Below are 12,728 nucleotides of genomic sequence, written 5' to 3'. Positions count from 1 at the left end.
AGGTTTCTATGCAATACGTCAAGCTTTAAATCGCACCGATTTCTCTTGAACGCAAATTCCACAACCTAAAGCATAGGAGAATACCAAGACGGCAATACATTATATCATATACACACCGCACATGAGATAAATTCCGTAAACTAATGTGTTTGCTAAATGTGTTGAGGGTTGCCGTCCCATGGACGACGTTTATACTTCTTGCCCGATCTTCAATTTGCTCATACAAATTCAAATCCAGCTAGTTGACACACTAATTATAATTTAAAACGAATTATCTTTTTTAATTATATAAAGTTACACGAATCTATGTCAGTATTTATTTAATCTTTACTGATATGCATGAATTAAAGATTTGATATAAGGAAAAATGTCAACCCAAGATAATGTGTTATAATGAGAAGTCATTAACTGTACGCAGAGGTCAGAAGTCAGAATAGATGTTAACTTTAATAATTTTATATAACTTTATGTATTCGTGAAATCTTTGTAGTAACTAATGTTTAAATCGACCTTTAACATTACCCCCAAGACTATTGCGGAACAGGAATTTCACTGTTGCCGATATTTTATTCCTTAACTTTTATTTGATTCTCTTAATAATTGAGTGTAATGTATTTTTATATCAGTTTGCGTTACTGCAAAAACTTGCAGTCTTTTAAATAAAATTTAAATAGTATTTGCTTTCAAATGGTTTTTTTCTCACGTTAAAACTGACTTTAGAATAATGAAAATAAAGCAAAACAATTAAAATGTGCACAATACCAATTACAATTCAATCGGCGAAAGATAATTTTTTATAGTAACATATCGTTTTTCAAAGTTTGAAGAAATGTCATTTTAATCAATGAGGTTTATATCAAATTATACTTATATAACAGCAATAGAGGTTTAACAAATATATACTTGATTTACACACTTCGAAGTTCCACATAATGCACAATAACTATAGTTTAACACGATCCATTATAAGTTTAAAGGACCAACATAGCTCTATTTAAACAGATAAATACATGGTTTAAAACAAAGGGGACACATTTGATAAATATCAATGTTCAGTTAGTTAGATCCACGTATGGCTACCAGGGTGATTGTCGTCAACGTAATCTATGTCCGTTTAATTTGGATTTAAGGGGTACAGGAAGATGTTGGAGCAGAAATGTCAAAAGCAGAAAATTAAAATTGGAGCAAAATAGTCTAGTTTTTCATCGATTATTGATTTAAAATGAGTAAAACAAGACTTCTTTCGCGGGAGAATACGTCTTTGAATTCACATGAAACGAACAAGAATTTCACGTTCGGAACCTGCGATCTATGTTCAAGACAAACTGGAGACCATTTCTGTATTCAGTGTAATCAATATTTGTGTGATCACTGTCAATCTATTCACCTAAAAAGTACCGTTTCTAGAGGACATAGAATAAAACCTCCAGAAGTGCTTTTAACTGAAGCTAAACGCCGTCAATGCGAACTTCATCCACAACAAGTGATAGAAAATTATTGTATGGAATGTTCACAGTTTCTGTGTAGAAAATGTTTGAATGGTATTCATAAATTCCATAAGTATAGGTCTTTATCTGCCGCTTCTGAAATCCAACAAAATCTTTTAAAAGACTTTATTGAATATGTTAACAAAGAGATTGAAGTTTTACAAGAACATATTAAAACTTCAGATACATTTCAAAACACTTACCAGTATAAAGAAAAGGAGAGGGTAGCAGAAATAAAGAAAGCACAAGAAGAACTAAAACACAGAATAGACGCTGCCGCTGATGAACTTATCAATGAAATGAAAGAACGAAGAGATGATAATCTCAAAGAAATGGCCGAAAATAGAAATATGCTTGCCAAAATGTCAGAACATGGGAAAAGATTGAAAATGCGATGCCAGCAGACTATAGATGAAATTGACGAGCAAGCTGCTCCATTAATGACTAAAGGTTTAGTAAAAGAAGTTTGTAATTTCCAAAGTCCAACTAAAGTACATTTAGGGGAATATCCGGTATTTAAACGAGCCCTCCACAAACCAGCAGCTGTGCGTCAAATGCTAGGATCATTCCGACAACCGTAAGTAAATGCTTTTCGTTTGACAATAATTTTTGTATTGATATGATTAAGAAACAAACAATCAGTGCATTGTTTAAATTGGTACGACCTAGTTATCCCATGATGATAATAAAAGAAAATGTAAGAGCAAAAGCAATGCCACATAAGTAAATATGTAAATAAATACTAAAGGAACGATATACACATGATTCCATATGATTTCCTCAGTCCTCAAATCGTTAATTCAAGCAAATAATGTTCTGTGATTATAATTTTTACAATATTATATGATAAAATGGGTTCCTTACCTATAGATAAAAAAATACGGTTTAGCTAAGTACCTGCAAACAATGCTGAATTTTTTATCATATCATATTATTCGTCTTCTATTCTAAAATCCTTATATGTAAATGGTAAGGTTCTTATATAATTTGGCTTCAGTCATATTCTTACAGTGTATCAATTTCCAATGATTCATTTTATTTTCAAGGCCCATAGTACAGGCCACGACTAGAATACAGCTTTTTTTCTTTCTCTTCATGTTCCCAGTGGGACAAAGCAACTGGAAGTTACGGACAATAACTTATATCATGTTGAACTTATAACCCTACAATCATCATTACCAACTGAATTAATTGTAACTTTTATTGCTATTACACTTAACTTTTATGGAACATTGAAATTCTTTAATATACCAATACATTTAGATTTTCAAAGCGATTATTCTTGGGTAGCCGTAGGATAAAATCTCATTAGATAGACGACAATTTGTAAATCCACTTCGATTTTTTATTCTAATGACATCTTTGAAATGCTGTCATACTTAGACGTGTGCTATTTAGTAGACATATCAAATGTTGGTGACGCTAATACCCTTGTCTTCCCTATTTATTTTTTTCTAATTTTAAATTCTTAAATTTTCAAACAGATATTCAGCAAGTTAGGCTAATTAAATTATGGAACACTATTTACAGTGGCAAACGACATAACAAAGATATAAACGTTCGAACAAAGATACCAGGCTTACAATTTTGTATGCCAGGCGCGCATTTCTTCAACACCAAAATCATTAGTGCTTTATAAACAAAAGAAAATCAAATGGTCGTCCCCTTACTACTGAAATAGCATAATAACTTTATAAATAGTGTGTGCTTAGATCTCAAACAGAGTGATTCATCAATAAGATTATGTACAATTAATTAACACTATTTAAATTTTGTGCGTCCGAAGCTGTTCTTTTTCATTATCACATCCAGTATGCTTCTTGTTGAATGCACTTCTTTTATGATTATTACTGGTCTACGACTAATGGATTATCAAAATGTAATACACCATGATGAATAAACATGGGATAACAATAAGTAAAATTGAGAATGGAAATGGGGAATGTGTCAAAGAGACAACAACCCGACCAAAGAGCAGAAAACAGCCGAATGCAACCAATGGGTCTTCAACACAGCGAGAAAATCCCGCACCCGGAGGCGGGCTTCAGCTGGCCCCTAAACAAAAGAGCACATTATACTTGTTTCTACGGAATTAATCTTGTTGACTGGATTTTGTTTATAATTATTACTCCGACAAGGGCTTAATTCGTCTAAGGTCATGCTTGCTTGGGGTACTTGCATGCGAAGTTGTTTTGCAATTATATAATTTGTTAATATAAAACGTACCATAATGGACCTATCGTAACTACAAGTGTATCAAGCACAAAGCAAAATGTCACCGTCACTTGTTTCTAAGATCTGAACTTTAATATTCCTTAATAAAAGAATGGATACTTTAAGACACAATACACAGTTGTGAATGATACTAAACCTAGTCGCCGTTTATATGTTTCTTCATTTTGATCTGAACCAATATACAGTAACAATACAAATCCTGATGAAGAAATCACTGCAATGGACTGTCTTGAGAATCCAAATATGTATAACGAAATGTTTTCTATTTCAGAGTACGAAATCAAGACATAGAAAGTAGAACGACTTGCAGACTAGCACTTCCATTTGGGATGTTATTATGATGTTTGAGCGGAAGGATAGTTGCTTGTGAAGAATGAATTAAATAAATACCATAGAAGTTGAATTCCTGACTTTAAAGTTGTCGGATATTTTTCTTATGTATGAACGAACAGTTAATTTGAATGTCTTTTTTTAATTGTTTACAAATCTGAAAGATATAGTTTGATGAATATTGTGCGAATGAAAATCATGTCTGTAGTCTTTATTCTATTACTTGACTTTCAAATAATTTGAAAAGCTAATAAGGATTTTGATACAAATCAAAACAAGGGTGTACATAACAGACTACTAAATATCTACATCCTTGCTCAAAAGCTTATTATATATATACATGGAAGGCATGTCAGTTGGCGAACAGCAACACAACACTATCCAACAAATAGGGGTCATTGTCCGGTCTCAACGAGCTCATTACATGAACCGATCTCAAATGTCTGAAACGTGTGAATGAAATTCAGAGCAGCAAATTATAGCACAATAAACTGTGAATCGTCAGTAACATGAATAATTATTGTATAGATCTATTTCAGGCTTTTTAAATTTTACACAGCATTGGTCTTACATACACGATGTTTTATTAGTTGTTATTGGCTTTGAACTAGCTTTCAGTAACTGCAAGTACTCTCATATATGTACTTAGTGTCCTTGGTGTTTTTGTTATTTATGTTGGTGCTTTGAATCATTCTGAGTTTTATAGTTTGTACTTGTTACACCACTATACCAGGTAAGGGAAGGGTTAGGTTCCCGCAAACATTTTCAACCTCGTAACATTATGTATGTGCCTGTCCCAAGCCAGGAACTTGAAACTTTATTGATTGTCGTTTGTTGATGTTTATTATAACTGTTTTTCGTTTATTGTTTTGCCAATAAATCAGGCCATCATTTTTCTCATTTTCATTATCAAAATAAAAGAGGCGGAAAATACCAAGATGACATTCAAAACATATAAATCGAGAGAAACTGACAAAGCCATGAAACAAAAGGTTATTAAACGATAAACAAGTTCACAAAACCCTACAAAGGAAACTTAAGAATGAGCAACACGAACACCGCCAAAATCCGGGAGAGGGCTCAGGTGCTCTGGATGATACTACTCCACTAGTGGAACACTTGGACAAGGGTCAAAACCCTTAAAATAACTGCTCATTACGGATTTCTTAAACTCCTCCAATACATTGCTGATATAAACCTTTGATATAGATTTACCAAAATCACAACAAGAAATAGAAGTGTAAGAGGAATTAAAATGTAATTTTTCATATAATTTACATTATCAAGGGAATTACGTCATGTAAAAAGAGGTTTCAAAGAGTCTGAATCAGTCACCTAGCAAAGATATGTCATTTTGATTTATTTTCACCTAAATTAATAGCAATAGGATATATTTGTTCATTTAAGATCCTATTTAGCTGACCATGTTTGCTGTTTTCTATCTATCTTTTATAGTTTTCAAGAATAAATAAAAAATGGTTAAAACTGTTGATTTACTAATTATCGTGCTGATAAGTTGTATTGTTTACAATGTCTCTTATCTGCCAAACACAATGAGCTAAAATCATTATTTTATGACAATTGCAATGCAAATCTTATTAAAATATAGATCTCTGATTTCGTATTGCTCTTCGTCGAGCAAATAAGTTCCGATAGATCTGAGTTTAATCATATTGTAGCAATGGTATCTAATGGGAAAGAGAGGGACGAAAGATACTAGAGGGACAGTCAAGGAGAAGGGGCATGTGAACACAAATTTTTCACTCATAAGAGATCTTATCTTTACGATCATTTTCACTGTTTACAGTTTCTGTCTATCTATTATAGTTTTCAAGGAAATTGACAAAAACACTAAACATGGTGTTAAATCATCATTTGATTTAGCAAAAACATTATTTATGAGCAATAACTCAATAAACGAGTCAATTGATAATATCAGGCAATTTCATCATTTATTGATCTTCCTTTGTTGATTTACTGAATACAGTTTCTGTACATACTAAAAATTTCAAGATTTACCAAAGCATTATTGATTCAGATTAATTGTTATTTTTAAGAACTAAGATGCCGTGTATTCGGGATAAGACAACAACTCATAAACAGAAAACAACATGAAAGACATGTACTGTGAATACATGTGTTTTTCTTTATTAGATTTTGTTTTCTCTGTTATGTAAAATACTGAAAATATCGAAAATGATCAATCTGTGCATCGATAATACCTAATAAAATTGAGAATGGAAATGGGGAATGTGTCAAAGAATCAACAAACCGACCATAGAGCAGACAACAGCCGAAGGCCACCAATGGGTCTTCAATGCAGCGAGAAACTCCCGCACCCGGAGGCGTCCTTCAGCTGGCCCCTAAACAAATATGTATACTAGTTCAGTGATAATGGACGTCATACTAAACTCCAAATTATACACAAGAAACTATATCAAAAACGACTTGGGACAGGCGCAAAAATGCGGCGGGGTTAAACATGTTTTTGAGATCTCAACCCTCCCCCTATACCTCTAGCCAATGTAGAAAAAACAAACGCACAACAGTACGCACAGTAAAACTCAGTTTAAGAGAAGTCCGAGTCCGATGTCAGAATAGGAAACAAAAGAAAATAAACAAAATGACAATAATACATAAATAACAACAGACTACTAGCAGTTACTGACATGCTAGCTCCAGACCTCAATTAAACTGATTGAAAGATTATGTCTTCATCATATGAATATCATGCATTCACCATGTTCACGATTTGTGGAAAATGGACTTTTGACTATCGATACTTGTTTTCACAGTGACAGTTAAGATCAACCACTTCTGTTATTTCACATTATATAGATATGAACCATTTGCGAATTGTTAAAATTCTGAAAAAAAAAGAATTTATTCCAATTTATGGTTTCGGCGAAAGGTTTTTGAAGTGCAATATTGAAATCTGCAAATATTACTTGCTATTGACTTTAACTGACTTTTGACTGTAAAAATGGCACATTTTTTTTAATCTAAAAAGTTTGAAATTTATCTCAAACAGTATAATTGAACTTGTTTCTGTCTTTTTGTTCATGTTGAAGGCTCTAAATCGTCGACTAAATCTGATGAGTTTTATACAAATCGACTTATACAAATGAAATACAATATTACACAAACTTTGTCGCTTCTTATTTCAAGTTAGTTATGTTATTAACAATCGGACGCCAGTCCTTCATCATTTCTTTCAGATAACTCGCAAGCCGAACACTGGAACTGTCCTGGTCGAGTTACTGGACAAATGCTTGGAATGTTGCATTCTATATCTGCAAAATAAGTTTTAAAATCAATATAAATAATTCACTAAATTTATAATGTCAATGAATTATATAAAATTATGTCAACCCAAATTCTAAGTTATCTACCAATTTTAATGTAGGAATGTCATAAACTTTGAACTGTTAGAAAAAACAAAGGATTTTCTACTCGAGGAATAGATTACATTTGAATGGTTTTACACTAGTAATTTTTTTGGGGCCCTTTATAGCTTACTGTTCGGTGTGAGCCAAGGCTCCGTGTTGAAGACCGTATTGTGACCTATAATGGTTTACTTTTATAAATTTTGACTTGGATGGAGAGTTGTCTCATTGGCACTCATACCACATCTTCTTATATCTATATACATTAGCTGTATTCGGAATTTGGGTCCTCAATGCTCTTCAACTTCGTACTTTATTTAGCCTTTTAACTTTTTTCATTTGAACGTTATTGATCAGTCTTTTATAGACGGAACGCGTGTTTGGCGTACAAACTTATAACCCTTGTATCTTTGATGAGTTTTTTATAGACGGACCGCCCGTCTGGCGTACAAACTTATAACCCTTGTATCTTTGATGAGTTTTTTATAGACGGACCGCCCGTCTGGCGTACAAACTTATAACCCTTGTATCTTTGATGAGTTTTTTTATAGACGGACCGCCCGTCTGGCGTACAAACTTATAACCCTTGTATCTTTGATGAGTTTTTTATAGACGGACCGCCCGTCTGGCGTACAAACTTATAACCCTTGTATCTTTGATGAGTTTTTTATAGACGGAACGCGTGTTTGGCGTACAAACTTATAACCCTTGTATCTTTGATGAGTTTTTTATAGACGGACCGCCCGTCTGGCGTACAAACTTATAACCCTTGTATCTTTGATGAGTTTTTTATAGACGGACCGCCCGTCTGGCGTACAAACTTATAACCCTTGTATCTTTGATGAGTTTTTTATAGACGGAACGCGTGTTTGGCGTACAAACTTATAACCCTTGTATCTTTGATGAGTTTTTTATAGACGGACCGCCCGTCTGGCGTACAAACTTATAACCCTTGTATCTTTGATGAGTTTTTTATAGACGGACCGCCCGTCTGGCGTACAAACTTATAACCCTTGTATCTTTGATCAGTCTTTTATAGACGGACCGCCCGTCTGGCGTACAAACTTATAACCCTTGTATCTTTGATGAGTTTTTTACAATATAAATATGGCTAACTGCCTTCGGCTGTTGTCTGCTCTATGGTCGGGTTGTTGTCTCTTTGACACATTCCCCATTTCCATTCTCAATTTTACTAACTACAGAATCAATATACAATCTGTTCACAATGACATACATCAATGAAATCGTGTATGCACGACTGTTAAAGTTTTGCTCCTCAAATACACGGTACTTACCGGGAACAGTTACTACAAGAAAAAAAATACTCTTAATAAAACAACTTGTAACATAATCAAACTCGTGTAATGCGTTTAAAATGTTTCAGAGATGGATATGAGAAGCTACTTATCGCAAATTCAGGTGTATATGTGATTCGATCAATTTGTCTTTGCTGGTTTCCTATACATGACTAATTATGATTTCGTTAATATTACAAATTTCTATGCAGTGTTTGTATGTGTTCAATTCTAAGAAAACAAATGAAGTACATGCACAACAAGTATACGAAACGCAAAGCCATAGTCGCATTCAAAGTTTTAATTCAGTTTGAATCACAAACTGATTTAATCCTGTAAAAACTTATACAGAAAAAAACAATTATTCCACAATTAGATATGGATAAACAATGATTTTATTGTAAGGTTTAAGTTTGATTAATTTTTTTTTCTAACACCCATCAACTGAAAGTTTCAACCTCTCGGCAAACATCTGCAAACACTATTTTCTGTGTTCCTGCAAAACATTTCAGTTCTATAAAGAATAGGATTTACATTATGAAATTATGACGATTGACCAATATGAAATTACCGTCTATACGATGTTGTCTGCAGAAGAAATGTTCCATTCCATTCCGATAACAGTCCATTCTGTAAAATATTGGACAGGTCTGAGGCCGCAGGCCGAAGATCTGTTCAATATTATACAGAATGAACTGTTAGAGTCTTATATCTTACTTAAAACAGTGTTTAACTTGTCAAAGAAGGTGAATAAAGTAAACAAATACAAACTTTTGTTAAGATTTATTTGCATCAAGCATGTAAATTGTTTTGGATAAACTTTATTAATACTATCCTACGTGTTGGCCCCTTTAAACAATAGAAAAATAAAGTACAGTTGAAGGTAAAGGCTCCGTGTTGAGGGCCGTACTTTGACCTATAATGGTTTACCTTTACAAATTGTGACTTGGATGGAGAGTTGCCTCATTGGCACTTATACCACATCTTCTTTTATCTATATACATGTATAGCTACATGTCCATGAAGACCTAGTATATGTGTATCATGCGTTTTGTGTGCGCTAGGACTACATTATACATTTTCCGTGAATTCCTTTACATGAGTTTGGTTTCTAAAAATGGATAAAGACGATGAAAGTATATTCTTTATGCAAAATCCTTTCCGACAAGAAGATAGCGATGTCGAATATAGTGATTGTGTTGTTTCAAACCTTGGAATAAATTCAAATTTGTGTTCGTGTATATCCGATTACAGTGCAGACAACGAGGAGGATTTCGTTATAGCAGTCAATAATGGCTAGTAGTATATATATCTTAAAATGTAGCCCTCTCCAATTACTTTCTTATTCCTTCTGGGCTTTATTTCTCTTTAAGTGAATGAGAAAAAGAAATTTAAAACCACATGAAGCTTGAAGACAGGTGCACGTTGCAGAAATAGGTCCAACCATATCGAGTGCACCGCAGTCGATTTTATTTCAAATACAACATTATTAAATATAATGAATGAGCATACATGAAAAGATAATTATAACAAGCGTGCAAGCAATTTTAATTATTTTGTTGGTCATCGGAATTTCCCCCTTTTATATTATTTCAGTGAATTTTAAGAGAATTATGATCCAAATACTTGCAAAAATAAATTAATATAGTTATGATATCTAAATTCATCGCCATGATATATCCGGCGAAATATGGAGAAGACCCCCTCTTTCCTTCCTCGTTCACAGAAATTGACCTGGACTCAGCGGTTGTCTTGTAAGACACAGTTATTGTTTACCCAAACCGGACCACCTGAATACCCCAAACCCCCCTTTCCGGTTTTTTTCTGCAAGGTTCGTGTCGCTCATTTTTTGTTTAGTTTATTTGCGTATTGCTGTCCTTTTTTCATGTTTTGTCCCTCGATTTCCCTGTGCTAACATCGCTTTCTTTCTTTTTTCTTTCAAAACAAAGCATTATAAGTTTTACATATCCTTGATTGTGTGCTTACTATATATTTATTGTATTCAATCAATTTTACTTTTGAGATCATAAGTGTTTGAAACTGATCATAAATACATTGGAAAGAAACAAATGTAATTCGTGTTTTGACGTTATATATAGTAAAAATACCTTTACCAATAACTTCCATTTGTTCACTCAATTCAATGCAGGAAAGGGTTTATGTTCAAATATATATAACACATTTACAAACTGTCTAAAAACTAAAGTTAACAAACATATAAAAATAATATCAGATTTTTTAATAAAAAAAAACTTGCATAAAAACTGTTGTAGCCCCCTAGTTCATGAAGCAAATTCTCGATGTGAACTTTGTACACGGGATGAAGGTTAGTTGTTAATCAAATTCTTAATTAGCTATTTTGTCCAAGGAACAATCTGTGGCTTGCAAATCGACACTTAGTAAAACTTCAGATGAACGATTTATCCTAATTATGATAATAAAATTATTTTACTTGAGGTCCTCGTATTGCAGCATGATCTAAACGTTAGAAGCATTATGTTATTTTTTTTTCATTTTCATTGTAGCTGAAAATGATGTTAAGAAGAATGAGAGCAGCACATATGTCGATTTTTATATCCAAAGACGGGCGAGGATTTCAAAAATCTTTTGCAAAAAGAAAGACCTAAAAGCATCAAAAACAAAACTTACAACGAGCATTGTCAACCAAATTGGTGCTAAAGGAGACAACCCAAAACATGAGAAAAATGGGTGTGAAACAAGTATTGACGCTGGCAGTGTTAAAATCAGTTTAAAAAGGTTTTTTTCAAGAAACCGTCTTGATGAGTGACGAAATTATTGTATTGGAAAATGATCTTAATAAAAAATGTTTTTGGTGTAATTGTCATTTGTTCTTTTCGTTGTTAATTTTTTTCAAAATGAAGTAACAAATTGTTTGAATTGATGGAACTTTTTTTCAGTCCTTGAACTATCATTTACCTGTAAGAATCAATTATGCTACCTCCAGCTGTCCAATATTTTTAAGAAAGAGGAGGGTTATTCTAAAAATATTAAACAGTTAAAGGTAATATAATGGTTTCTTACAGGTAAATGATAGTCCAATCACTGAAATAAAGAACGGGTACAACAATAGAATGACGTCACAACAATGCTTTAACTCTAGATAAGAGAAACAACTCGGGATATATTACATTCAGATAACTTATTCAAAAACAAGGAGAGTAAGATTCGCACGCAGCCATATACTAGCCAGCACTTTTAAGTTTCCACTTGAAAGTGTTAAATCAAAACCAACAAAAACTATGAAATATGACAACAGACATCCCATTCAATACAGTAGTAGTTTACATAAAACATCTTACCAATATCATTCTCCTTGTACAAGTTTTGCTTTACTTTTATTTTTTTTATTTATTTTATTTTTTTTTTTTTGGGGGGGGGGGGGGGAGGGTTATCAATTTTTCAACGTTTGTGCTAAGTTTTGGATTTTAAAATATTTTGTTTTTGCTGAAGAGACATTAATTGTCGCAAAAACGCTGTTAGTGCAGAAAACTAAGTACCATTAATGTTGTTATTACAAAGTGTTACAACGGTCTGAATTGTAAATCATAAAAAATTGCTTACTGATTAAAGTGTAACATTTGCGCTTTTGTATATGTCGTTGAAACAAAAGACAATCTTAACGAATGAATATGAAGTCAGTGCAAGCATTCAAAGATACAAGGCTTATAATTTGATACACAAGACAAAAATCAATAAAACACTGATTCTTTAGTCTACTGACTATTTCATTTTACTGTTTCCACTGTACATGCTCTTTATATTTTTTCAATTATTTATTCATACTAGTATATTAAGTACATGTTTTTCGTATGAAATGAATAAACCGAAATCTATATTTTGTTCGATTAATCCTGCTTATATCTGATTTGATTCTCATTTCTAGTAATTGTTTTATAACACATCATCTTAAATTTCATCTCTGTACTATTTATTACACTAAAATTTGTTCTTTTAAATTCAATACTTACTAGACT

At 32.8% G+C, this 12,728-nt stretch overlaps 1 protein-coding gene across 1 annotated transcript; it reads left to right on the top strand.

Moving 5' to 3' along the window:
- The first annotated feature begins 996 nt into the window (after positions 1-996).
- LOC127715579 (E3 ubiquitin-protein ligase TRIM33-like) lies at positions 997-4,259 on the top strand. Its single transcript, XM_052221667.1, has 2 exons — positions 997-2,064; positions 3,994-4,259. The coding sequence occupies exons 1-2, from the start codon at positions 1,223-1,225 to the stop codon at positions 4,061-4,063; spliced, it is 912 nt and encodes a 303-aa protein (XP_052077627.1). The 5' UTR covers positions 997-1,222; the 3' UTR covers positions 4,064-4,259.
- The last annotated feature ends 8,469 nt before the right edge of the window (positions 4,260-12,728 follow it).

Source organism: Mytilus californianus, unplaced genomic scaffold (genome assembly GCF_021869535.1).
Source record: "Mytilus californianus isolate M0D057914Y unplaced genomic scaffold, xbMytCali1.0.p SCAF_9, whole genome shotgun sequence".
In the NCBI taxonomy this organism is placed as follows: Eukaryota; Metazoa; Mollusca; class Bivalvia; order Mytilida; family Mytilidae; genus Mytilus; species Mytilus californianus.
Note: the sequence above shows the minus strand (reverse complement) of the source record. Positions and strands in the feature narration are given on the sequence as shown.

Coding starts and splice junctions, on each gene's coding strand:
- LOC127715579 (XM_052221667.1), top strand. CDS start 1,223: ATGAGTAAAACAAGACTTCTTTCGCGGGAGAATACGTCTTTGAATTCA. Junction 2,065..3,993: donor CTAGGATCATTCCGACAACC/GTAAGTAAATGC, acceptor TTTCTATTTCAG/AGTACGAAATCAAGACATAG.